The sequence below is a fragment of the Pelmatolapia mariae genome, linkage group LG16_19 (assembly GCF_036321145.2).
Source record: "Pelmatolapia mariae isolate MD_Pm_ZW linkage group LG16_19, Pm_UMD_F_2, whole genome shotgun sequence".
NCBI lineage: Eukaryota > Metazoa > Chordata > Actinopteri > Cichliformes > Cichlidae > Pelmatolapia > Pelmatolapia mariae.
Genome location: NC_086241.1, coordinates 3298924 through 3324471, shown reverse-complemented (window position 1 = coordinate 3324471; position 25548 = coordinate 3298924). Strand labels below are relative to the sequence as shown.

Genomic DNA, 25548 nt, shown 5'->3' with positions numbered 1-25548 from the left:
CCACACTTTTTGTGAAGCAAAAAAAATGCTTGGACACTGCTAGCACGGGGCGCCCACACAAACACAAATCAGGAGATGAAGCATCGCTGAATATGTTTCCAAACCAACTTCATTCTAAGCCAAAGACTAGAAAATATGGTGAAGCATATCTTCCCTTTGGCTTCACCTGCACAAGTGCCAAGGTGGGTCTCCCCTACAGAATTGGTTTTCCCTTCGTCGGGAGCAGCGCTGGGCTGTTCAAATCACGGACAAACAGTATCCCACATTCTTGATTTTTAGTTCACAAGCACTTCTCATAATGACTAACTACTCCTGACATTTTGGAGATGTTAGCTCTTTATACAGTAAAGTTACAGTGGGATCCAAATAATATCAGGCTGATCCTGCCACAATTTGTTCCCCCGGTTCAAATCACAGACAAACAGTATCCCACAGCTGTTTATGTTTTTGAACCCATTTTGCACAGAGAGGCATTTTTTGAAAAATGTATTGATAGCAATGTTGAATATTATTACACAGGAAAAAAACAACTACACATAAAATAATTACACCATGACACCTCTGCCTTTCTAAATGGAGGGACAGTAACTGCGTGTGTGTATGTAAGCGTGTAAAACCTGCAGATAGTCAGATTAACAGTATTTTGTCTCCATCTGCCATTCTGCAATTCATCTCATGTAAACATACCTTTGATGTTGCGTGATGAACTCTGTATTCCTCGTCCACACGTAAACGCAAAAAAGGAGTTTTAAAAAATCTCAGTTTTCGGTGATTCGAAACGCCGTTTACGTGTGGACGAAACAGCTGCGTTTTCAAAAATACCCGTGTAGGTGCGGACGGAGCGTAAAAGAGTTAGTAATTTATTACTACCTGTAATTTATTGCAGTTTACTTGTATTTTCTTAATTGTTTACTAAATGTTTGAGGTGTGAAATAAACCGCAATGGAGCAAAATAGGGGTGTGTGGTTGGAGGATGTGTTTGTGTGCGCGCGAACATTTTTCTTGTAAAACAAAGGGGGCCTAGCAAAAAAAGCTTGGGAACCACTGCATTAAGTTATTAAAAATTCATTTCTAGTTACAAAGGTAAAGTTTAATAAGAATGATATTTTCTTGCATCCTGCATCACTCTGCACTATTCTCATATATTACTCATATATTGTGCATTGTAATTTAATGCATTTTAATGCCGTTGGGATGTAGAACACATTTCCACACAGTCTAGCCAGCTTGTGATGGGTAAGAAAATCTACTACTGGAAATGCACTTTTTATTTTTCCCAGACCAGCTGACCACATGTGACACTTAAACATTTAGGTGTCAGTTTAATTGCTAATTAATAGTCACACTAGTGGCAGTGTATGTGGTGCAGAATCTCTATATGAAGGTTTCTTGTAGTTAATGTAGTTGATGTACTGCTGTCTCAACAACCGCATCCTGTGGGGCACAGACAGAATAGCAGAAGCGCATACGTGTGCCTGTGGCTACTTCATTCATTGCTGTTCACTTACAGCAATGAATGAAGTATGATAATTACACTGACAGAAAACCCTATGAGCTCACCCCCAACTGTTCCTCACTGAGCCTGTTTCTGCTGGAGGATTTTTCCTGTTAAAAGGGAGTTTTTCCTTCCCACTGTCGCCAGGTGCTTGCTGATAGGGGTCGTCCATCTGTTGGGGTTTTCTCTGTGTTCTTTAGAAACTTGACCTTACAATATAAAGCAGTTTGAGGTGACTTGTGATTCGGTGCTTTATAAATAAACAAATAAACAAAATTTATTTGAAATTAAATTTAAAATAGAGTTCTACTGCCCCAGTCTGTTATTTAGCCCCTTTACCCTTTTCTGCTGTATAATGTGACTTTGGAAAAAAAACACTAAACTAAACTTAGTCTGATTACAAACATTTATACTGAAACAGACTGTGGGGCGTTGAACCACAGATATATAATCAGATCAGTTGTGAAACTAAAAGCAGTTTGAATTGATAAGACTGACCAAAAGGCAGAATTTGTTTTTGTAGTGTATCCATTTAGTGTTTTCAGTTATAGTTCTGAGTTAACAAAGTTACTAATTTGATACATTAATGATAAAAATCTCTCATTTCGAAATGTGTTTCAGTAAGTTTTAGTGGTGCTTTACCGCCTGTTGTGGCTTTTCAGAGTCACAACATCTGAAAAGTCATCCAACCGTGACCCACTCCCACTGAGTCAAAGCCTGCTGTAATCAACTTCAGCAGCGAGTGGATAGAGATGTGGGAGTGCGAGTGTCAGCACACAAATATGCTTGTGAATGTGGATGCGTGTGCTACTTTGTGTTGAGGCATTTGAAGTGGGGCTCCTCCTGTGGCTGCTCTCTGAATACATTAGCTGGTTAAAGTGGCTAAAAGGAAGCATCCTCATGAGCAATGCAGTATGAGTGTGTGTAAATCTGTGTGTGTGTGTGTGTTGTTGGTTATAATGGTATTGTGCTATTATTAGTTGTGAGTGGGTTTTTGTCTGTGTACATGTGTAGACACCGGTACAACAAACAGTTCAGAGATAACTCTAAATAGGACAGCGAGATTGTGTTAACATGTCGACTTCTTTAAAAATTATATTTATATATATTGTTAAAACTTTTCTTTTACATAAACTGCTGTATTTGTAGTAGCTGATCAAAGCGTGGTAGAGTAGCTGACACTGACAGATGTTCAGGAATCGCTGCCCAGAACAAAAATATTGTATTTCTCTGTATGAATCTCTCGGTGATTCATGAAGGAAGTAGATTAATAATGAGCTCTGCAATACACACAGTCTCTGACATTTGAAGTCTTCAGCAAAGACTTTATCTATAAATACTAATTAGCTCCTTCCAGCTTAAAGAAGTGTGTGAAAGATGAGACTGACTGACTGTCATCTTCCTGAGATCTGTGTTTCAAACCAAGAACAGGATGATTTGGGCGCGTGTTGTCAGTTACCTGTTTTTCTTGATGTGTAAACATTTTCTGTGCCCTGGTTACAGAATACATGCTGACTCGAAGTAGGTTTTGCATGTGAAGAAAAAAGTAAATGTTGAATGGTGGAAAGACTTGAGGAAGGGCTATGGGGCTGGGTTGCATTAGATGATGCACCAACTATATTAGTTACTTTAAGAATATTTTGTACAGTACTAAATCTGTTAGCAAACTGAAAAGCATACAGGTCCACAAGTATCTGCACAATTACACTTTTTGTATTTTTTAGCTCTGTATACCACCACGCTGGATTTTAAATAAAGCCATCACCTTGTGATGAAATGCAAATATTCAGTTTTAAATCAAGGGTTTTAACAAGTTTTTAGGAATTACAATTTTAATTACAGAATATCAACCAAAGATCCAGGAATCAAAATCATTACATAAAAATTATAAATTAAACTTTTAATAAAGTCTTTGATTTCCAAGCAAAGCATGGCGTAGTACTTGTTGGAGAAATCCTTGTTGGTGATCACAGCGATAAGACGTTTCTTTAAGTTTGCACCTACAAGAAAGAGAAGTTGGATTTTATCTCATTTCTTTTTACTGAAATGCTTTAATTCAATAGAAGAAATATGAAAACATCACATTGTTTAAAAATTGTCTTACCTTATTCAGTGTATTTTTTTTTCAACAGCAGTGGTGGAAATGTTCTGGACAGTGTGAACAGTGTACATTGGCTCTTACCATTAACACGCTACCAGAGAGCACGAGCATGCTTCTATCATACAATATCAAGCAGAAGGCTCAGAGGACTGTGTTACAGCACGTATACTTCAGTGGATATGAAATACAAACGGGAGCCTGTGTATTTGGGATACATAGTAGACTCTCTGTCCCAGTCCTAAAGCGCACAGAGCGGCGCAGTGACCTTGTACCAGTCAGCCCTTGGAGGGTTCAGAGTTCATGCATACAATGCTAAATGTTCTGCATCTCCATTTATTGTTACTGACCAATTAAAGGGACTAACTCTCTCTAACTCTCCCAGATGCTCACCCCTGGGTCTCTCGAGTGGCTTTGCTTCTTCAGTCAATAGTCAGATGTGTCAAGTACAGACACACACTCTCTCACCTTTTGCTGCGTCTCGATTGGGCTTCTCTTCTCCTCATCAGCTTTCTGTCCATGAATGACCCACAGGGTCTCGTTAAAGCACAAAAGGAGACCACGTATCAAGGTTGTTTATTCTTGAGTCTCTTAAAAGAAGCAGTGTTCACTTCTTGTTTATAAAGCACTAACATTTTTCTACTTTGTAACCCACTAAATGTACTGAATTATCGGTACCATCCCAGCAGGCTTCAGCAGATGTTATTGCCCCTGTATCTGACGTGTAATAAGCTATTCCCTAAATTTGTCAAACTGTGGCACAGAAACAGTAAAAAGATCAAATAACTGTCTCAACATATAAAGAACTGAATGACTGATGGATTTAGCTTGCGAGTGAGTTCCATGCATAGACACGATTTCTCACTGTCTTTCAGTCCACAGTACAGGAAGTTGGGGATATGAGTGCATGTGGGAGTGTGTGGTGTAGAACAGGATCCCAAAATAATACCCCAACAATCTCTATAACAGTGAACAGTCCACTCATTTTGTGCCATCGACGTACACAACAGACGAGGTTTACTGGGGGGGTTTAATGTCCACTCCCAAAGTCTTACAGGGGAGACTGTCCTTTGGATTTACACTGCAGGCTCTGACACGGGTTAACAAGCACACTGTCAGAGCCTTCAGCAGCTCCAGTCACCTTATTATGTTGTGTACCTGTTCTGTCAGTTTAGTGTCAGAGCTCTGCAGTGGCAGCCAGGCAGTGAACGACAACAGCATCGGACCAGTCTGCTCTCTGCTGCTGTCTGTGTTTAGTCAGACCAGGTGCTGACTTAACAAGCATGTGATGTAAAGTGGTCTATTAAGGTCTTTAACTCCATTTGTTGTCATCTAAAAAGACGGTGCGTCCGGAGTGGCCAGACAAAGCATAGGCCCTGCCTGTAGACACTGATGAACTGTAGCTGAAGTGGAAGCAAAGAATGTTTGTGCAAATAATCAGAAAACAGTCACTGGAAGATAAAGTGAGGCACAAGTTGGCTCTAAATTTTAAAGTCAAAGCAGTAGTTGTATAATGAGCAGCGTGGCCTTTCTTAAGGTGAAAAAGCCGAGGGAATCCAGAGTGGTGACGAGTTCAGTGCTGCATGAGCCACGATGTCATCCATCGTGAGCGGCCAGAGCCTCCACCTCCTCCTTTCAGACTGTAGCAGAGTTGCTTTTGCATAGTGACACCTCCAGTATAGGTTTTTCAAACAAAAGGCTGTGGCCTCACTATACCACTCCATGCACTCAATTAATGCAGAGCTATTCACCCGCTGCAGTGCTAATTAAGTTTCAGCTGAGCTGAGTAGGTGCAGAGAGAGAGAGAGGGGGGGATACCTGGGAGTTTATTTCACACTTCCAGGTTATACCAGCGAGATATCAAATCACATTTACATGCAGCAAAGAATGATCCAGGCTACTGAAATCCTTGATTAGTGGACACAAGTGGATTTACTACAGAAGCTTAGAGCATGATTTTAACACGTGCCTGGTTCTTCATTCTGCTTTTCTTCCGTCTTTGCAGTTTTTTTTAACCTATTTTTTGTATGTTTAAAAAGACGACTGGGAACAGTTGGCTAATTCGATGCATGTCATCTCTGTTTGCTGTCCTTTCTTTACTTTTCTGTTCACATCACTCCTTACTCCGACATATTTTCCTTTCATAGTCTGCTTACCTGATATATCCTTAGGCTCTCAGTTGCTCAGTTTTTGTATTTTAGCAGATTTTAAACCAACCATTTGAACCCACGGGGTTTAATTTACATTCCCCTCCCACTGATGGTGGTACATATTTTGAGTACCTGTGCAGATCACTGGAGGAACAGAGTTAATTGCTTTCTCTAGGTGAAACAGAGCCAAGAAAAGTAAGCTCCAGTCCAACAAAGTTTTTAATCGACTGCAGAGTTCACTTGCAATATTAAATCTAATGAATCTCAGAGTAATTTGCAGTCCAGCCAATTTTCTTTTGTAAGAGAAAAATCGAGAACAAAGGAAGAGAAACGTATATGATCAAAGTATGTACCCGTACTATTTTTGTGAGTCCTCTTTAATAGAGTTGTTGCTCTTATCCTGTTTCTCCTCATATTTGTGTGATAGCTTAATTAAGATTTGTTTTCTTATTCTCCCACTGAGAAACTTCCTAATCTGTGTTGACATCTTAATTGGACCCAGTCGACAAAGAGTTTCTAGTTTAAAATCTGTGTGCACTCTGTTGGTGTTTACTTCCACAGTTAATGTGTCATTTTGTCACCACATATTTGCCTTTTTTTTCTTTTTCTTTTTTTTTTTGAATGAGTACTACTTTGAGTTACTCTTGCCTTCATATTAGCCTGAAACAGTCCAGCGCTTCTCCTCTGATCTCTACCAGTGAACGGCCGCAAACTGGACATTTTCCCTTTTTCAGACCATTCTCTGTAAACACCAGTGATGGCTGTGTGGGAAAATCCCAGCAGATCAGGAGTTTCTGGAATACTCAGATCAGCCCGTTTGGCATCAACAACCATGTCACCCTCAATGTCATATGAATCACTTTTCTTCTGCTGTTTGGTTTTAGCTTCTCCAGGCCGTCTTTACCGTGTCTACATGCCTCAATGTGCTGAATTAGTGCCATGGGACTGACTGATTAAATAAATGCATTTAACAAGTAGTTGATAAGGTATACTTGATGAAGCCTGGATCAAGCTGTTCAAATTTAATAAATGGAAGAGAAAAAGTTGTTTATAATTATTGTGCAGTAATTCTTCAAGTTACACCTTTGTAATAGCAGCTTTGAAATATATTTGGCCCATTTTAATTTCCTCTTGGCTCAGTATGTTTTGCCGGTTCCAGTTTTCTTTCTAATAACTGGAACTAAAAAAAATTCAAGAAAACATCAACGTTTCATGCAAAATACGAAACAGACATGTGAGGCTGAACGGATGTTCACCAATCAAGGATGATTCTGATCCCTGACTGATGGATTTGTGCATCTCTATCTCTTCAGTTTCACCATTTTTACCGTAGTCTTGTCCATTCTCAGTAGCTCTCTTTGCTTTTTTAAGCTGAGGTCACAAGCCAAGCAGTGTGACTGGCTGAGTATGTTAGTCAGTACAGTCTGATCTATATATATCAATATAATAAACCAAAATAGTAGGTTTACTTAGAAACAAGCAGTTTGGGTACCCAGACTCCAGCACACTGTGCTTATTCCTCTTCTAGCATTAATTAAAGTCTTAAGGGAGTAATCTCTCAACAGAGAATAGCTGATCCATCATCCCTCCATGGACCAATTCTCAGACCGCTGTCATCAATTCTTTTATGGTTGCTGGCAACTTTTCAGCATTTATGCGCGTCTCCCCTGTTTGTGCACAGACTGTCTCTTTCTCTTTCCCATTTACTCTTTATTTTCTCATTTCTTGTGCGTACTTCAGCGACCTCAGAGAAATGTGTGCGTAACCAACAGGCCGCTCAACCTGACGCATAAATAAGGGCGTTGTTGTCAATGCAAGGCACATTTATGTGAAAGGTTGGACAAGAGGGGGACTCTGTGACAAGGGCAGGACCCTGTGGTGGTGGATGGGTTTAAAAATAATAAGCAGAGGTCTATTACTTAAGAAGTGGGTCGACAGACGAGGATGCTTAGGAACCAAGGGTGCACAAATATTAATTTAGTCACAAATAAGCTAGCTAAATATTTATAGCAAAACAAAATGGCCAGTTGAAAGCACAGATGGATTAAATCCATCTGTTTGGAGTGTTTTTGTGCTATTCTTTGGGAAAAGATCATTTACTCAAAATACATTCAGCAGAAGACCATGTGAACCTGTAGCACATAGTTTCTCATTAGAAATTTAAATAAACAGAGTAGGATTAACCTGCTATTTAGGGCCTAAGTCAGATTCAACTCTTTTTTGGGGGCCTAACTTCTACCCCACGTCTGCATACTTGGGAAATGCTAGCAATCTGTGCACAGAGTCATACCTGCATCATCATTAATACTAGTAAAAATTGTCCCCTGTGTTGTTATGTGTGAGCAGCACCCTCAGTTACAGCACTTTCTATGATTTATAATGTGTGTAGCTAACAGAAGAGTTTTGCCTGACCTTGCATTTTCTTGTGTAGAAAAGGAAACCTTTTCACAACAGAGTAAAGCTGCTGCAGCTCAAATTAATAGCCTGTAGCCTTAAAGTGTGTGTGTGTGTGTGTGTGTGTGTGTGTGTGTGTGTGTGTGTGTGTGTGTGTGCGCGTGCGCGTGCGCGTGTGTGTGTGTGTGTCTTGTAATGTCTCTGGACTGTCACAAAGTGCTTGCTGAAACATTTTTCTGTAATATTATAAGGTTTTTACTCTACAATGTAAAGCAAGTATAAGCTATCTGAATAAAATTGAATTGAAACAGTGTTTAAAGCAGGGGTGTCCAAACTTTTTTCACTGAGGGCCACATACATAAAAATATAGGAGGGGCTGGGCCACTTACTAGAAATTAGGTATATAACCTTAACTTTAGTGTATTAAAGTTAGAAAAATCACTTAAAAGTGGTCGAATATGTTATATTGTTGAATATAATTAAAGACAAAACTGCCTTCATCACAGCTTTCCATAAATGGATCTTTATTGATTTATTCAGAAAAAGCTTTGGTAGCTCATTCTCAGAACAGCAGCCTCGGATTTCTTCTTAGACAGAAGATTTACAGCACAGAGAAAAAACAAAGGGGAAAATGGGACGGTTAAATTTCAAGTTTGTTATTTAAGTTATTAGGCTTAGCAACACACCTATTAACATTCGTTTGAAACCGTTATCAACATTAACAGACTGAACTGGACTTAATAACAGGAGTGCATATAATTTTAGTAAATTATTCTGGTGAGTATCAGCTGCGCTGCGGTGCTGATCCGACGCCACTCGTGCCAAAAATCCGGACAAATGTCACTTGATCAAGGAGCAAATCTGCATCAGATGAGATCAGCTGACTTTGCGTGTGCGTGCGCTGTGCACAGCGGTGTGTACTCTGTGTGTTAACAAGAAAAACGCATATAAGAAAGTGGTGCGCAAAAGCAGGGTAGTGACAGAATTGATGCGCATTATTGATATTTGAAGCATGTGTACCTGCACATTAACACACGGGTACTGTGGAATATATTTTTTACTCACCTAAAGCGCTCGTGCTCTCGTCCACTCTCCGCAAAAAAATAGCAGCTGTGTGGCGTCTGTGGCATCGGTGCTCTCATCGCATGCGATGGAGTAAAAATCAAAAGCACAGCTTTATCAGACAGTTGCAGTTTAATGTTGGCTGGCAAGTCTTCAATGCGTCGCACAACTGTATTTCTGGACATGCTGACGTTGTTGAAGTCGTGCACTTTTTCCGGGCACATTATTTCGGTGACTTTAACGAGGCAGTGTTTTATGAGGTCTCCATCTGAAAAAGGCTGTCCATGTCTTGCGATGAGTTGGGCGACCTCATAGCTGCTATTGGAGCCTTTTCCTGGACTTTCTGAGCACGAAAAAAATACTGTTGCTGACCCTGCAGGAGAGCTACCCTTTGCTTTAATTTCTGCTCTCGCTCAGCACCAGTGTAGGATGCATAGACCTGATGTTTGGTTTCATAATGACGTCGTACATTATACTCTTTCATAACTGCCACAGTTTCAGTGCAGATCAAACAGACACACTTCTTGAATTCTTTGAAGAAATATTCACTCTCCCACCGTGTCTGAAATTTTCTGCATTCACTTTCTACCTTTCGCTTCTTTGGTTCTGCCATGTTTAGTAACTTGGGGTAAATTTCTTCTGTGATTGTCCTTTTTGGTGGAGCAACTGCCTTGATCAACAGTAGCGCCCCCTGGTGTTAAAACTAAGAAGTGCAGTACACTCAAGCAAAAGTTGAAGTGCGGGCCATATTCTATTCTATTTATAAAATTACTTGCGGGCCAATTAAAACTGGGCCGGAGTTTGGACACCCCTGGTTTAAAGGAATAATGGGATTAAAAAGAAGTTAAAATGAAAAGGATGTTGGCAAGAAAAGCCAAACTGTTGTAAAGGATGGAAAACTTAAACAGTGACTAAAACTAGCGGGTAGCAGAGGATGGCGAGTAGAGGTCACACACGCAGCTTGGTTGGACCAGATGCCACCAGGAGATATGAGTCGAAGGAGCGACAGAGGGGAGTTTACAGGATTCGTGCATGGTGGGTGGGGGTGGAACAATGTCAAGCATAACCTGAAGGGGCATGATCGAGTAGAAGGGGGAAAAAAACATGGTAAGGAAAGAGGAAGACACTAAGGACCAGAAGGGAAATGGCCAAGGAACGTCGACTTGAAACAGACGTCATTATTATCAAGATGTCAAGCACTCCACATCTCGGGCACTAGATGTGCCCCGAGTGAGAAAAACTCGAAACCTGGTTTTTAAAGAAGAATTTCATTTTTAAACTAGCAGACGTAAGAATATAAACGTTTTTCTTTTTGTTTTGGGTTTTTGTGCTTGTAGATTTTACGTACATTTACTTGCAGTGTAACATCTGCATAGGACTGATACTGTGCATAGTACACAGTTACAAGAGATGTAATATTTGGTGAAATGAATATTCTAGTTTTGTAACAGTGGCTGTTATTTATCCTTTTGTTGTTGCTTGTTTAACAGTGTTTATGCATCATACTGTACTCCTATACATGTTGCATTTTTAGCAGGGTGCCATCACTGTACAACAAGAAATTAATTGCCAAATCTGCAGAAGGTCATTTGCATATTTTCAGTGTAGTAAAATTCAGATTGATTGACACTTGATTTTTCTGGATCTACATTTGTGCAGTGTCACCTCAGATTAGCCTAGTCCTCGTGCATACTTCGTACACTTGTTTGTCTTTTTGTTTTGTTTGTTTTGCTTCCAATTATTTGGCAAGTTAACATGTGGAATGAAAAAGTGCCTTACAGCGTCTAATATGTCCAAAACTAGCATAGCGACCTAAAAAGTACATTAAAATATCTTCAGTTAGATCTGTGTTTGCACTTTTTTGCCATTTTTAGTTTTCCCATCTAACTCTTTTCTTCTCTTTACCTTCTCTGTCCTCAGGAGGACTTTCGGAATAAGGTTCAAGATTACATCAAGCATTACGCCAGATGATAGAAGCATTGGTGACCCGCTGCAGCCTGCACCAACTAACCAAACTGCTCTACCTTGCCTCTGCTTCTCTTGGCCAACTCCCCTCCCACATGTGTGAATCAGCAGCTGACTCTTTGACTTGTACCACTCCCCACCCTCTCGACACCACAGCTCTGGCGACGCCCCGCCTCTTCTCTTCACCCAGTTGCAATAAACGTCACATCGCAGGAATGAAATTAAAAAAAAAAAAGTCACACGTTTAAGAGAGGACTTACATACACAAGAAAATAACGCTTTAGTTAATCGGTCGAAGGTTACAGTGACCACAGTGTCTGTCTGTCGTGGCAAGGCACACGAATGACGCCACCCTGCTGACGAGCCCGTCGGACACGAGCCACGTGGCGATGGAATTGGATGTGATGTTTAACTGAAGAAGACAACAAGTCACGCTTGGCTATTTTTAAATTTGATGACTCAAGAGAAAGATTATCTGTTACTGTCGGTTCTCTGTTCCAGTGCCTGCCATGTTTGTGTCACTAAAGTGAAAATGCATGTGAGTTCACAAACACGCACGCACGCGCGCACACACACACACACAGTCTGCAGTAAAAGGTGAGCACATGGAAAAACACACATTGGTTGGAAGTTGGAAAGCCTGCAGCCCCCAGCCCCATTAGACAGCATGTGAATGACCACACTGACCCATTTTGTTGTCATTCTCTCTGCATGTGTACACACACACACACACACACATGCACGCAGACACAGCTGTGTGTTTTCAGTTCCAGTGACATAAAATACTGCCACAAAAACAGCCAAATGCACTGTTCATTTTTCAGCTTCATCTCTTGTCTCTGCACCACTGCCCTCTTCACTTCTTTGTCTTTTTTTACTGCATCTGTCTCTGTTACACCCACGCACGCACGCGCGCGCACACACACACACACACAGAGCACAGGTGAGCGCACGTGAAGTTCTGTGTTGCAGATGGAGAGGTTAAAACGGTACAGTCAAAACTTCTGGCATGCTGGCTCTTCATGTAAGCAATACAACGACTGGTTTTAAAGAAGTGATGACATAAGCCTGAGTCTGTTAACAGCACTAAGCAACAAAGTGCTAAACACGGTAAAGAATCTGGCAAAGAAAGAAAAGTTGGAGGAAACCTTAAACACGACTCCAAATGACCTCCTGGATGTACGTAGGCAACACTTAAAATGACTCAAGTCCGTTCTTCGTCATCAACCACGTGCACTGCAGCTCCGAACCTTTCCAAAGATTATTGAGAGACGTGCAGCCACCTTTCAATGATCTTTAAAGTGAGCTGCGAGTAGCTGCAGAGTGTCGTATCCCACCAGACAGTCCTGACATTCTCCAGAGTTCATGTGTGAAAATGTCTCCAATGAAGATCAGTAGGTGCGAAGAAAGCCTTACAACTTTTAAACTCAGTCATTTTTTTATTTTATAGTCACTGTTCAGTGCTGAGCCAAACCGATAATTGAGGTTTTTGACTGGTCTGCACAAACCCCCTCGTTCTGCTCCCTTAGTGAGATTTCCGAGCTGACAGTGTCTTTCTAAAAACGACGCTATTTCAGTCTCTCCCCCTTTGTAAGCGGACCGTATGAGAAAACAATAGCAGAGGTTCATAAAGACCACTCTATAAATGATATCTGCATACAGACGTGCAGAGTCTGCTATTATTGTTTGTAGTCAGAGTTCAACTGATCGGCGAGCAGGCTGTAGTTGCATGCAGGTGTAAGGCATAACTGGCCAAAAGAATATGAAAACTTGGCCCAAATATATCTCCACTGGGTACATCAGAAGCCCAGAAGACTTGGATGCTGGTTCAAGCAGCTACATTAAAAGGCAGGTTTCCAGATTGCATGAAAACAGATGACAAGATGACATGCTAGCAGGATTACTAGCTAGCCAGCTAGCTAATGTGAGTGGCTTAGATCTGTTAGAGACGGCAGGAAGGCGTCATTCTGGACATCTATGAAATCTATGAAAGTGCAGTACTTAACAAAGCTATTGGAACACCTGTCATAAAAACAGGAATCACAAATATTTGAGAATTCTGTCAAAAATATGTTTCTGTTCTTTGTTTATGCAAAAACAAACTGATTTTACATTTTTATAGGTAAATTTGATCCGCAGCACTTCTCTGAGACGTCACATTCAACAATTAAAACAAATTTTTCTATTCAGTAATGCAAGTTAACATGTAATTTGGCATCTTAATAAAAAAAAAAAATAATAATTGCTAATAATTGTGATTTACTTTTTCAGTGTTTTTGTGAAACAGGAAATTTAAAATGTCAGGGATCATAACAATAACTATATTTTACCATTTAAAAATCTAAATTTGATTAAAAGCTTGTGCGTACTGCAGGATTAAGCATTACAGAAACATAAACAGTGATTTTGGTCATTACTAATACTTTTAATTTAGGGCAGCAGTGGCGTAAACCTTACCCTGGGTGGGGTCTAATAAATGTGTGGAGCTCTGCAGGCTTGGTCACAGTCAAAAACTGGGAAAAAGGGGGAGGTTAAAAAAACTGCACAGATTTGGTGGGAAACACTCTTGAGGCAGTTGGCATGTTTGACACTGGATTAATTTGCTACCTCGAGTGCTAGTTAACTAGTTAAACTGTATTGGCGCCTCTCGGTTGACTAGAGCAGATTATGCTTTGTGGGATGGCTGCTAGGAATTCTGGACTAACTAGATAATGTCTCCATGAACCTCTGCTGCTGTGGGTTTTGGCTAGTGATTGTGTTTTTATGTGTGTGTGTGTGTGTGTGTGCGTGTGTCAGAGTGCATATGTCTGTGAGTGGCTTTTGCCCGGCCCTGGCTATTGCTGTGCCTCCGGTTTGAGTCTGTAAGCATCGCCTGTTTTCACCTGTTCAGCTTTGTTTTCACGTCTGCATGAGGAAAAAGTCTCTGTGCGAGTGTTGCAGTCTACCGAGGATGTGGAAATGTAGAGGCAGAAGATTGAATTTTTGTGTAGGAAGTGTGCGTGTAAGATTAACAAAAATGACAGTTTGTGCTTCTGGAGTGTGTCTGTGTGTGTGTGTGTGTGTGTGGGCAGTTACAGTGTGACTTGTGGAGACGATGTGACTTGTTAGCATGCTCTGGTTTCCTCTTTCCCTTCTTTTTTAAAATCTGGATTCATCAGCTCAGATCATTTTTATTTTCTTAGCAAACAGAACAACACAAAACACCCGACTCTGCCAAAATAAAAGACCCAGGAGTTAAAAAAAAAGAGTGAAAGCAGTCCCAGATCTGGCTACCCCACGCTTCTTCTGTCTTTAAAGTTCATTAATTGGCAACAAATTGTCACGGTAGTTTTTGCCTCAGCCCAACGCTCAGTGCTTTTTCTTGGCCTTAATAATACTTTTGCTTGCTATTGGAGATCTTGTTATCGGTGTCCTTTAGTTTGGCAGTTTGTGGTGTTGGAGGTAATTTTGTTTTGTTTCCTCCTCTTCTTCGGATGTTTCTCTGGAAATGTCTTCGCTTCAGTTAAACTCCAGAGCCAGAGGAACGAGATTAACAATCTGTTCTTCTTCAGATCCTCGACGTTTTCTTTCTCAGATTGTATATCCATTTTTTAAGATATATTAAAGAGTATATAAATGAAACTAACGTGTCTTGTTTCTTGAGTTGATCGAGCGTTTGGTGACGTGTGCTGTGTCTGTGTCACTTCACAAAGAATGATTATTTTAACTGTCTGCTGCCGCGCTGTTGTCTCCAACCATTGACTGTGACACTAGTTAAGTGGCTGCTTGAGGCTGACCGTTAACAAAGTAATTATATATGTACATAATTGCTTCTGTGTAGCGCCCATTCTGTGGTTGTAGTTCTGTTATCAGACTAACCCAAACTGAGCATGTCTGGAGATAAAAGAAGCTCTAAGGTGAGCTAAAACCAGGCTGAGTGGAAATTATGAGACACGGGTATCACAAGTGATTCTTCACTTTACAAATATGCAATTTTTTAAAGCATTGAAAGGTACTTTAAATGACTTTAAATAAAAAAAAGTGGAGTAAATGAATAAAAGGAGTAACAACATTTTTTGAGTGTTTACAAAAAAATATTAAATGTATTTGTGTTTGCTGCTTTTCTCCTTCTGTGCATTTGCTTCTCACACATTTGTGCATACGTGCACATGAAGTGTACCTTCAGCACACAACCGTCAGCCTTTCAAAGCTTTGACTTGGGTGGAAAAGGGACGCAGACAGTGCTGACGTCTGTCAGTCATCCCCACAGCCTGTCATTATGCCGGGTTTTGGAGGATGCAGTCGCACTGTTCCCGTGCCCTGTGGCTATGCAGCCTCGTGGATTTCCTGTGTGTGCAGTGACAGCTGACAGCCTCAACCAAATAATGAGAAGGCTGAGTGCTATAAATCATATTTCTCCAGTTCCCTGGGTATTCCAGGCCCCGCTCACCTACAGTGACTGTTCAGCCTGAATATAACCTAAACAATCGAGTCCTCTCCAACCACGCTCAATTATCTTTAAGCAGATGTTTCCATATCCTTAAAAAGCAGACTGTAAATAAATAAATACTAATGCAATAAAAAGTAATGGGGAACTTGAAACCATGTGGATTCCACACCTGTCTGCTGCGTTAGGTTAGGGAAGAGATTAATGGGCTCCAGTGATTGGTTGGTCTGATTCCTATTCAAAATACACTCCCTGGACACTTTAACTGTGTGCAGTGGTGGTAAAGTCCACAAGCAGCAGTTCTCTGTGAGTAAATGCTTTGTTGATTCCAGAGGTCAGAGGATGATGGTCAGCCTGCTTCGAGCTGATAGGAATGCAACAGTAACTCAAATAACTGCTCATTACCACCAAGGTGCATCAAACCTTCAACAGATGGGCTACAGCAGCAGAGGATCGCACCGGGTGCCGCTCCTGTCAGCTAAGAACAGGAAGCTGAGGCTACAATTTGTACAGGCTCACATTCAGATGCTGAATGTTGCTGCAACATTCAGATGGCAGGATCACAGTTAGGTCAGAACACCATAAAAGCACAGCTCCATCCTGTCTTATATCGACAGTTCAGGCTGGTGGTATGGGGAAATATTTTCTTTGCACACTTTGGGGTCCTTAGTACCAACTGAGCATCACTGCTGATTAGGGATGGGTATCGTTTAGGTTTTATCCGATACCGGTGCCAAATCGGTACTTTTGAAACGGTGCCGGTGCTTAAACGGTGCTCGAACCGGTGCTTAAAGAATGGAGAACACAAACTTCGTCCAAAAACCTCTCGTTTTTATTTTTAGCAGTCTCTTTTTTTCTGCAAAATGATAAGAACCGTAACAACATATAAACATCATCTGTGCAAAGATTTATGTTTTTAAAGTGAAACAGTGAAAAATTACAGCGCTGTCAAGACATGAATATCCAGACGTTGTACAAAAATGTCCAATTCTGGCACACAATTGGACACCATGCCAGTTGAATTTTTTAGGTATTTAAGAGCAGACATTAATTAATTTTATTAACATGCCTAAAAATGCTTTTTTTAAAAATACGTTTTTGAAGAATTAACCATACATTTACATGGTAATGGGTCTTTTCTGCCATGGAGCGCTTAATTGGCCTCTGGCCCTTTAAACTCTGAGGGGCTGTAACTTTGGTTTCTTTTGGTCAATTTGCATGATTGACACCTCTTTTTAATCGTTTGAGCCAATAGAGTCACAGTAATGATGCCATGTTCACGTTAATTCAACCAATCAGACGTTCCAAGGCCAAAACCCACGTGGGCCCAAATTTACTGCATGTGACGTCTGTCCAGTCACGTGTCTATAGGTGGGTCTAAAATGGAGCTTGTTGACGGAAAACGACTCTGATGCGGCTAGGTAGGCATGGTAACTGCTGATAATCACATGGCTACCGGCTACCGGCGAAAATAACGGAGGAAATCTGGAGGGTAAGCCAATTTCTGTCTTAGCGCATTTGCGCCGCTGTGTGTTTTTGTGGTCTTCTTTTGCGGCTCATTCAGTGAATTTTGGTCAGAGTGTGGTGAAACTTGGTGTTTGGAATTGGTGATAGCTCTAGAAGATAACCAGCTTTTCTTTAGCCGGTTACATGAAGTCTGGAGAATTTCTGGTTCGCCTTGTTTGTTTAGCGGACTTTTGCGCATTTACGTAACTGCTCGTTTAATCATGGCTTGTTTTCGTTGAGTTTGGTGGTTCTAGAAATGGTTTATATGACATTTTAGCTGAGATTCAGAGGTTTCTGTGGATACCTCACATGTCTGGACTTATATTTCTCACCCCGTGTTATAACCGATTAAACGTGATCTCCTCCTTTTTGCTCGCGGTACCGGGGGTGTGGGGCTTAAAGCACTTGCAGGCTGCTGAGTTTGCATCTTTTGCTGTGAAGTACAGCCAGACTTTTGAGCGCTTGGCCTTGGGCATTTTTAATCTGTAGCTCTGCTCTAAAAGAACGTAGGTACCTGGGCCCGCCTACTGTCCTTGTAAAGGTATAATGATTGGCTAGAATCCAAAGTGTATGACATCTCAAGAAAAGAAAAAAAAAGCACCGAAATAAAGCACCGAAATGTGCGCTGCTTTTCGGTCTGGTTACTGTCTGGCTGTACTTCACAGCAAAAGATGCAAACTCAGCAGCCTGCAACAAGTGCTTTAAGGTGATACTGTGCAAAGGAGGTAACACCTCGAATCTGATGAAACACCTGGCGACGCATAGCATTTTTTTAAAAGCCGAGAAATGCACCCTATTTGATAGCTTGCTGCAAGACCGAGCACATCTACTGCGGGTGTGGTGCCTGTTATCGGACCCGGAGTTAGCAACATCCCCCAAGAACCCGAAGAGGAGAGTCCTGGCTCTAGCCTTGCCAGTGTAGCAGAAATGATGAGGATGATGATGGCAGCAGCAGCCGTTCTTCTCTGCGTGAGTAGCTTAATGTTGTTCGTATGTAATTTACGTTGAGTAGGCTAACCACGTTATTAAATTAATGCACGGTGAACTAGCAAACACCGTCGTAGTTACATGCGGCTGTCTTCTTGTTTGGTGGCAGATACTCTCTTCACCCTGGCCAAAAAGGCTAAAATGACCAAAGAAAAAGTGGAAAACTACGGAGCCCCGCAAGGGACATGGGAGAAAAAAAAATTAAGATGAACTTTTGCAAGATCTCGCAAAACAAACTCGGGATCTCGCAAAAGTTTTAGCCGCATTCGGAGGCCGCCAGCTCGAAGCCGACCAGGAGGTCGAGGCACGATGTGCCGGGAGAGCGGTGTCCCCCCCCGGCTATAGTAGGTCTCGACCTCCCATTAGCTTTGAGATGGTGGGTGTCAGACGTCTCCGAAAACATCGGAGCACTTTTGCAAATATGTGATGTCTTGTAAATCGAGCAGATATTTGACGTTTACACAGCTACTTTCACGCCTCAAAATATCTTAAAAGTTTATTTTGTGACCCAGAAAGAGTAATATTACAACTAAGTAGCTGCCGCCATTGTTGGAATTCAACTTTTGCGAGATCCCGAGTTACCTTTGCGAGATCTCGCAAAAGTTTTGCGAGATCCTGAGTTAGTTTTGCGAGATCTCGCAAAACTTTTGCGAGATCCTGAGTTTGTTTTTGTGAGATCTCGCAAAAACAAACTTTTCTCCCATGTCCCTTGCGGGGCTCCGTAGAAAACAGCTAAACATGAGAGGTTTTTGGACAAAGTTTGTGTTTTTTCCATTGTTTAAGCACTGCTTCCAGCCAAGAGTGATACCATATATGCCCTATAGCTGCAGAAAAGGCTAACATTGTTATCTTTTTACAAAAAAACATCTAAACATGAGAGGTTTTTGGACAAAGTTTGTGTTCTCCATTCTTTAAGCACCGGTTTGAGCACCGTTTAAGCACCGGCACCGTTTCAAAAGTACCGGTTTGGCACTGGTATAGGATAAAACCTAAACGATACCCATCCCTATTACTAAGTACTGTCTGACTAAAATATCCTATAATATAACTTAACTGTACTAATTATAGTTCAGTTTCATTCATTATTATTTATCTCTTCCACAGTGTATCTTTTGTCTTGTCTTCCTCCCTTCAACCCAGAGATTCCTGTTAAATGGGAGTTTTTCATTCCCACTTTCACCAAGTACTTGCTCATAGGGAGGTCGTCTGATTGCTGCGGGTTTCTCTGTATTATTATTATTATTATCGTAGGGTCTTTACCTGATAACATTACCTGCTATTGTGATTTAGTTCTATATAAATAAAATTATGTTGAATTAAATTTATTTACCTAACGTTTTATGAGGAAGTGAGTCGTAAAAGAATAACAACTTGGTTAATCAGCTGTGCCGTATAGGAAAATATATATTAATATAAATGTACACTACACATGAAACGAAATTCCAAATCAGAAATAATTTGTGCAGTTACTCTACTTTTAAAGATTAGAGATAAATTAAAGGATTAAACTGCAAACATTCACTCCAGATCCAGATAATTTATAATTATCATCAATGTCCCTATGGTACATTGGAGCGTTAAATCATTTTAGGTACTTTTGAATTAATTTGTCTTTTACTCTGTGGCTTTTCAGCTGAGTGATGCTGTTGCATGTTATGTAATTGAACCTCACTACCTGAGCAGAAGCTGTAGTTTTAAGGGCATTACATATTACCTAACAACTGATCCATTTATAGAAAAACCAGCGCTGAAGAATTAAAAAGAAAAAAAAAAACTTTGTCGGATAATCAACAGTTAAACCAAGCGTTCCTCTTGTGTGTCTGAAGTAATTCACGCGTAAAGCCACGAGCGCTCATGTTTATCTAAATCCTGTCAGAGCTGAAGTTTGGTATCCTCTCTTTTCCTCCTCATCTCCCAGCATCTCTCACCCACACACACAATTACTTCCCATCTCTCCTCTTTCCCCCTCTTCCAAACAACAACAACAGATGCAGCGATCCGACCCCAAGATGTGCAGTGAAACCAGTGTAGCAGACAAGATAATCAGAGGATGTAAATTGTATTTGCGCCCATCAGCATCCAGTGTGTGTTTCCTGTGTGTGCATTCGCTGAAGGGCACGGGAGGTTCAGGGGTTACATCAGAGCAATTCCCAGTGGTTTTTATTTTTAGGCACTCACTGAAGAACAGTCTGAACAGGATCATTATCTACCTACAGTATGCGCGCTCTCTCACTTCCTGCTGACATGCACATCAGGTTATCTTATGGTGGCTGTTACAGAACAAAATATCATGTTTCTCCCCTTTCAGTGGCAGTACCATTATTTTTTACTTTTTGTTTTTTTTACCTTCTCGTTTTTCTGGCTGTCTGCAGCATCTGCAGCACATTACGTGCAGCAGAGTAAAAGTTTTGTCTAAATATGGAAGGCAGGTCAGACGGACACACTCGTATAGAGTGCGGGGAGAAAATTGCAGGTTATTGCAAATGTCAGTCAGCACCGACGCTGGAGATTAAGAGCCGATGTCAGAGAGTTGTCATTTTCTTTGTTTCTTAATTCTCTGTAAATGTGAGTGTTGTGCGTGTTTGTTTTCTCTGTCCATCTGTCTATGTGTGCATTTGTGTTGGTGCCCTGGTGGGCGTTCGGTGTCAGCTGCTTATTTCTCTGCTGCTTCTCTGTCTTTCCATCACTCAGCTGCATGCAAACTTCCGCTCGTCGGCCACGCTCGCTGCTTCTAGCTGTTTCCAAGCTGTATCTCATTTCTTCAGCTATTTACCGCTCACTGGTTCTGAGCAAAATTTCAGCACTGGGCTGGAGCACTGTGAGGAAAACTCAAGTAAAAAGTCTCTGTGGCACAGACACGGCCGTGATCCTTCACACCCATTAACACCCTATGTGACTTATTAGCAGTGTTGGTCAAGTTACTTGAAAAAAGTAATCAGTAACTAATCACTGATTACTTCCCCAGAAAAGTAATCCAGTTACTTTAATGATTACTTATTTTCAAAAGTAATTAGTTACTTAGTTACTTTTTAAAACATGATTTACACCCTGAATAGGAAATAAAGTAACAAACTTTTTCTGCATAATCCATCATATAAAATGTAATCAAATGAAAAAGTCTCTTTTTAAAACTTGTTTTATTAGTTTTAATCTTTTAACTTTATGCATCAAGCAAAAATTTAATTATATGCAACATTTTCTGACTGGAAGAAATTTGTTTAACATTTAAAGCTATTTTCTGCACATTCCAGCACATAAAATAAAATAGTTTTTTGTGTTTACACTCACTCTTTCAAATAGATGCAAGTAAAACACAGCAGAAAATAAATAAAATCAAAGACTCAGCAGTCCTGTTGCTCTATTTTCACCTGTATAGCAGGAGTGGGGCAGGCGGAGGTTTGCCCTGGTGCAGGTGTGCGGCAGCGGTCAGTGGAAGGATACGGCAGTTTCTCTATGAATTTCACATTCCAGCGGCAGCGTATTTGGTGCTTGCTCGGACGTTTAGGTGTTTTTTTCGCTGTAAAAAGAAGTTTTCTTCCCACGCAGTGAACAGCGGACGCTAATGTTTTTGTCACTTTTCACGGAATCAGACTCAAAGTAAGGTCAGTACTTCCACGCTTTAAACGCTGCACGCTCATACTCTCTCCCGCACTCGATATATTATCCATTGTTGATCTGCACACAGCTGCTGCCACGAACGTCGCACTTGCTTACGTCACTGTCATGAGACACTCTCGCAAAAAATCACAGTTTTAGTAACGCAGTAACGCAGCGTGCTTACGGGAAAGTAACAGTAATCTAATTACCTTTTTTGCAATAGTAATCCCTTACTTTACTCGTTACTTGAAAAAAGTAATCGGATTACAGTAACGCGTTACTTGTAATCCGACTGCCCATCTTTGCTTTCACAACACAGAGTTCATTTTTGTTGGAGCAGAGACACTGACGGTGGCTTCAGTGGTAAAATCAATGATATCTGATAAACCAATAACCAGTGTTACTTTTTGGTGTATTTTTAAAAAATACTCTGCATGGCCTGTTCATGGAGCATGCGCACACTCTTACAGTGTATCGTTATGTACTTGGGCGCAAATGCAGAATTTTCACCATTTTTATTTCCAATAATAATCTATAGCTTTATTATTACTAAAGCTATAGATTATTATAGCTTTAGTAATAATAACTTGAAGTGATTTTCTGGTTGACTTGTTTATGGACACCCTTCATTAAAGTCCCACCACAGCATTTCAGGTGAGTCGTGTTATGAACTTTAGATCAGCAAACTGTCACTTTAACACTTACCAACGATCAGTTAATCAATCATCTGGCTGTTACTTTCCCTCCTTAATATAGAAACAGTAAGGGTGTGCTTAGTTTTTCCACACATGAAAACAACAACTGTTTATCACAACTGGTAATGAGAGAAAAACTGAAAGTTGCAGAGGTTTTACTTTCGACTTCTATCTTTGGGTTGGGAAGTTAACATGACAGACTGTGTTTGTGATGGAGGTCCTGTGTGAGGAAATGCATAATCCCAGTCTGAATATTAGTTAGACTGTCATGTAATGTTTGAGCTGAGGTCTTTTTGTCTGCATTTTCTTTCCTACTTTTCCTTTTTAGATTAGGAATTTCCGCTTTTCTTAAGTCACACATGTTTCTGTAACTCCTGTCTCAGTAGTTTGAGCTGAGCTCGGTTTTATAAGTTGGAGGAATGACGTTTGAGAAACGACATGCAGATAATACCGCATATTAACATATGTTGCATTAGTATGTTTTTCAGTCTAGCAAATAACATACCATACAAATCTAATTAAATTGTGCATATAGATTCACTGTCAAAAAAATGCATGGCTTTATTAGGCACGCTAGTACATTTTGTTATCAAGTTCAACATAGCCAGCCTTTTTTTGTGTGATCTGTCTTACAAAACCTAAAACCCCGTCAGAGATGGTGTGAGAAAGTGTTTGCCCCCTTTCTGATTTCCTATATTTTTGTATGTTTGTCACACTTAAATGTTTCAGATCATCAAACAAAGTTAAATATGAGACAAAGATAACACTAGTAAACTGAAAATGCAGTTTCTAAATGAAGGTGTTTATGATTAAGGGGAAAAAATCCAAACCTACATGTCCCTGAAAAGGTGATTGCCCCCTAAACCTGATAACCGATTGGGCCACCATTAGCAGTGTTACGGCCCTGGCCATAATTTGGCTCAAGGTGGCTGTTTGGATTGTTTCACCTAGGCGCTCCTGTACCCCTAGACCGGGCTGTAACAAGCAGCAACAACTGCAATCAAACCTTTGCTAACTTTCTTCCTCAGGTTCTGAGCGTGCTCTCATAAAAAGGACTTTTTGGCTCTTCTTTCATGCAAAATTGACCAATGGAGGGCTGCCTACTCCCATCACAGACCGATCAGATGAACAGGTGATGAGGGGCCTAAATAAAGAATATGAAAGAAATATAACTGTAAAACAGAACAGGGATGTTGCATAAAAGAACTGTTAATCCTGTGAATTCATAATCATTACAAGTGAAATGAGCGGAAAAGAAGGATGCTATATTTATTTTACGCTCTGCGCTGCTGTTTATTCAAACGTGACAGCTGAACATCAGGGCTCTGAAACCTTTGGCACATTTCAGCGTGTTCACTGCTTACACTCTCCAACAGGCTGATGAAGGAGATGTGGAAAACACTTTCGTTTGTTGATCGCTCGAGTGTATGAATGATATATAGCTTACAAATGTAACTGATCGGTTTTCCAATCTGCGATCTATCAGCGGCAGTCCGAGCAAGTGAGAAAAACATTTTCTGTATTTCTACCTGAATACATTTAAATTCCAGTGATAACACAATGCAGTCAGGTTGTGCTGCTACAGTTTTTCAGCTGCCTTTCATGCACTGATTTTAGTATGATGTGAATTTACAAGTTGCATGTATAATAGAATAGAATAGAATAATCCTTTAATTGTCAAACAGGGGGAAATTTGGTTGTAACAGCAGAAAAAAAACATATACAAACAGAACAGGACACAGAACATCTTAAGCAGAAAATGTATTTAATATAAGCTCACTGTCAATAAAACAGCCCATTTAAAACCTAAACCTAAGCTCTGGAGTAGGTTATGTGTTCAGCAATAGTTACCATGGTGATTTTGGTCCCAGTCACACACAGGTCTAAAAACCGGTTAGCAACCATTTGGAAACCACTGTCGTATTCGCTGACCAACTTGCAAGTGGATGCTGGTGGTTTGCTGTAAAATCAGTTGCTGAAGCATAAAGTCCGGTCAGTTACCCCGGTAACCACTGTTTGCAAGGGAAAAGTGTTTTTATTCCCCCAGTGGCAGGAGAGCAGGAGAGGGGTTTCTGGAGGTTGCTGGCAGCTTGCTTTGTTTACTAGCAGGTTGCCATGGTCACCAGTAGTTTGCATTGAAGATATCAACTTATCCACAAATGCAAACTACTCATCAAGCAGTACTGGGACTCTGAAAGATACAACGTTAATTGGAAATGAAGAACCTTCAATGTAAAAGTTGCAACTTTGGAAACGTGCTGTTTGCAGCAGTAACTTTGACTTTGACAGTGATGTTCTCCATTTCAAGTTTGTGTCACACTTTTTTAACCTTCACTACAGTTTAAAGAGTAAACGGCGAGTGTTTTTAATGCAAACTGTGGGCAGCTACTGAAATCTGCTAGCAACCAAAACAATCACAAAGAGGATTTTGGTGCAGTCGATTGCATCAGGCAAATGCCAGCAACCTCCAGCAACCACTCGCCAACTGGCCGGAGTATACAGATTTTTCCAGGAGATGCCCCTTTGTGTTGCTGACAACTCTGATTTTAATCTCAGTATAACCCACTAATGCATTAATCTTGCTTCTGCATGTAATCTGACAGGCAAAAAATCAGCAGGAAACAACATTTCACAGAATAAACTTGAACCTAAATAAGCGTGCAATCAATATGACTGATTCTGATTATAGATCAGATTATACATGAAGGAACTTGAGCTTCTCTTGATTGTAGAGTTGCAGTCACAGGGTAAATTGTTGTTGCTGCACATTCACACATTTGTGTCTAAAATGTGTGAATGGCACACATTTTAGACACCTTTGTTACACAGAGCAGTTTTCAGTGTCTGAGAAACGTCATGAAATTATTATTATGCACGTCTAGGTGTGTGTGTGTGTGTGTGTGAATGAGCAGATGCATATGGAGTCACACGTGTCTATGTGTGCTTCACAGTGTGTCTAAGAGTAAGTGCCTCTCTATTTCCTTTTGTTCTGTTTCAAACGCTGCCCACACACTTGCTCCAGCTGTGGGAGGCATTTCATTGTGCTGTGAGATTAGCTTGGCAGACTGCAAAGAGTAATACATACAGCCATGCCAATTTAAACAGAAACAATGAACACATCACTGTAATTAAATAAAGCGCTATATCTCTGCTGCTTTGCTGAATCGGGACAA

General features: G+C 40.6%; 1 protein-coding gene across 1 annotated transcript in view; it reads left to right on the top strand.

Annotated features, from left to right (window-relative positions):
* Window positions 1-14779, top strand: part of ube2f (ubiquitin-conjugating enzyme E2F (putative)) — a 49816-nt gene extending 35037 nt beyond the window's left edge. Inside the window, exon 10 of the mRNA XM_063499047.1 lies at window positions 11120-14779. Within this exon, the coding sequence (XP_063355117.1) occupies window positions 11120-11170 (51 nt within the window). The 3' untranslated portion in view covers window positions 11171-14779. The remainder of the gene's footprint in view (window positions 1-11119) is intronic.
* The last annotated feature ends 10769 nt before the right edge of the window (window positions 14780-25548 follow it).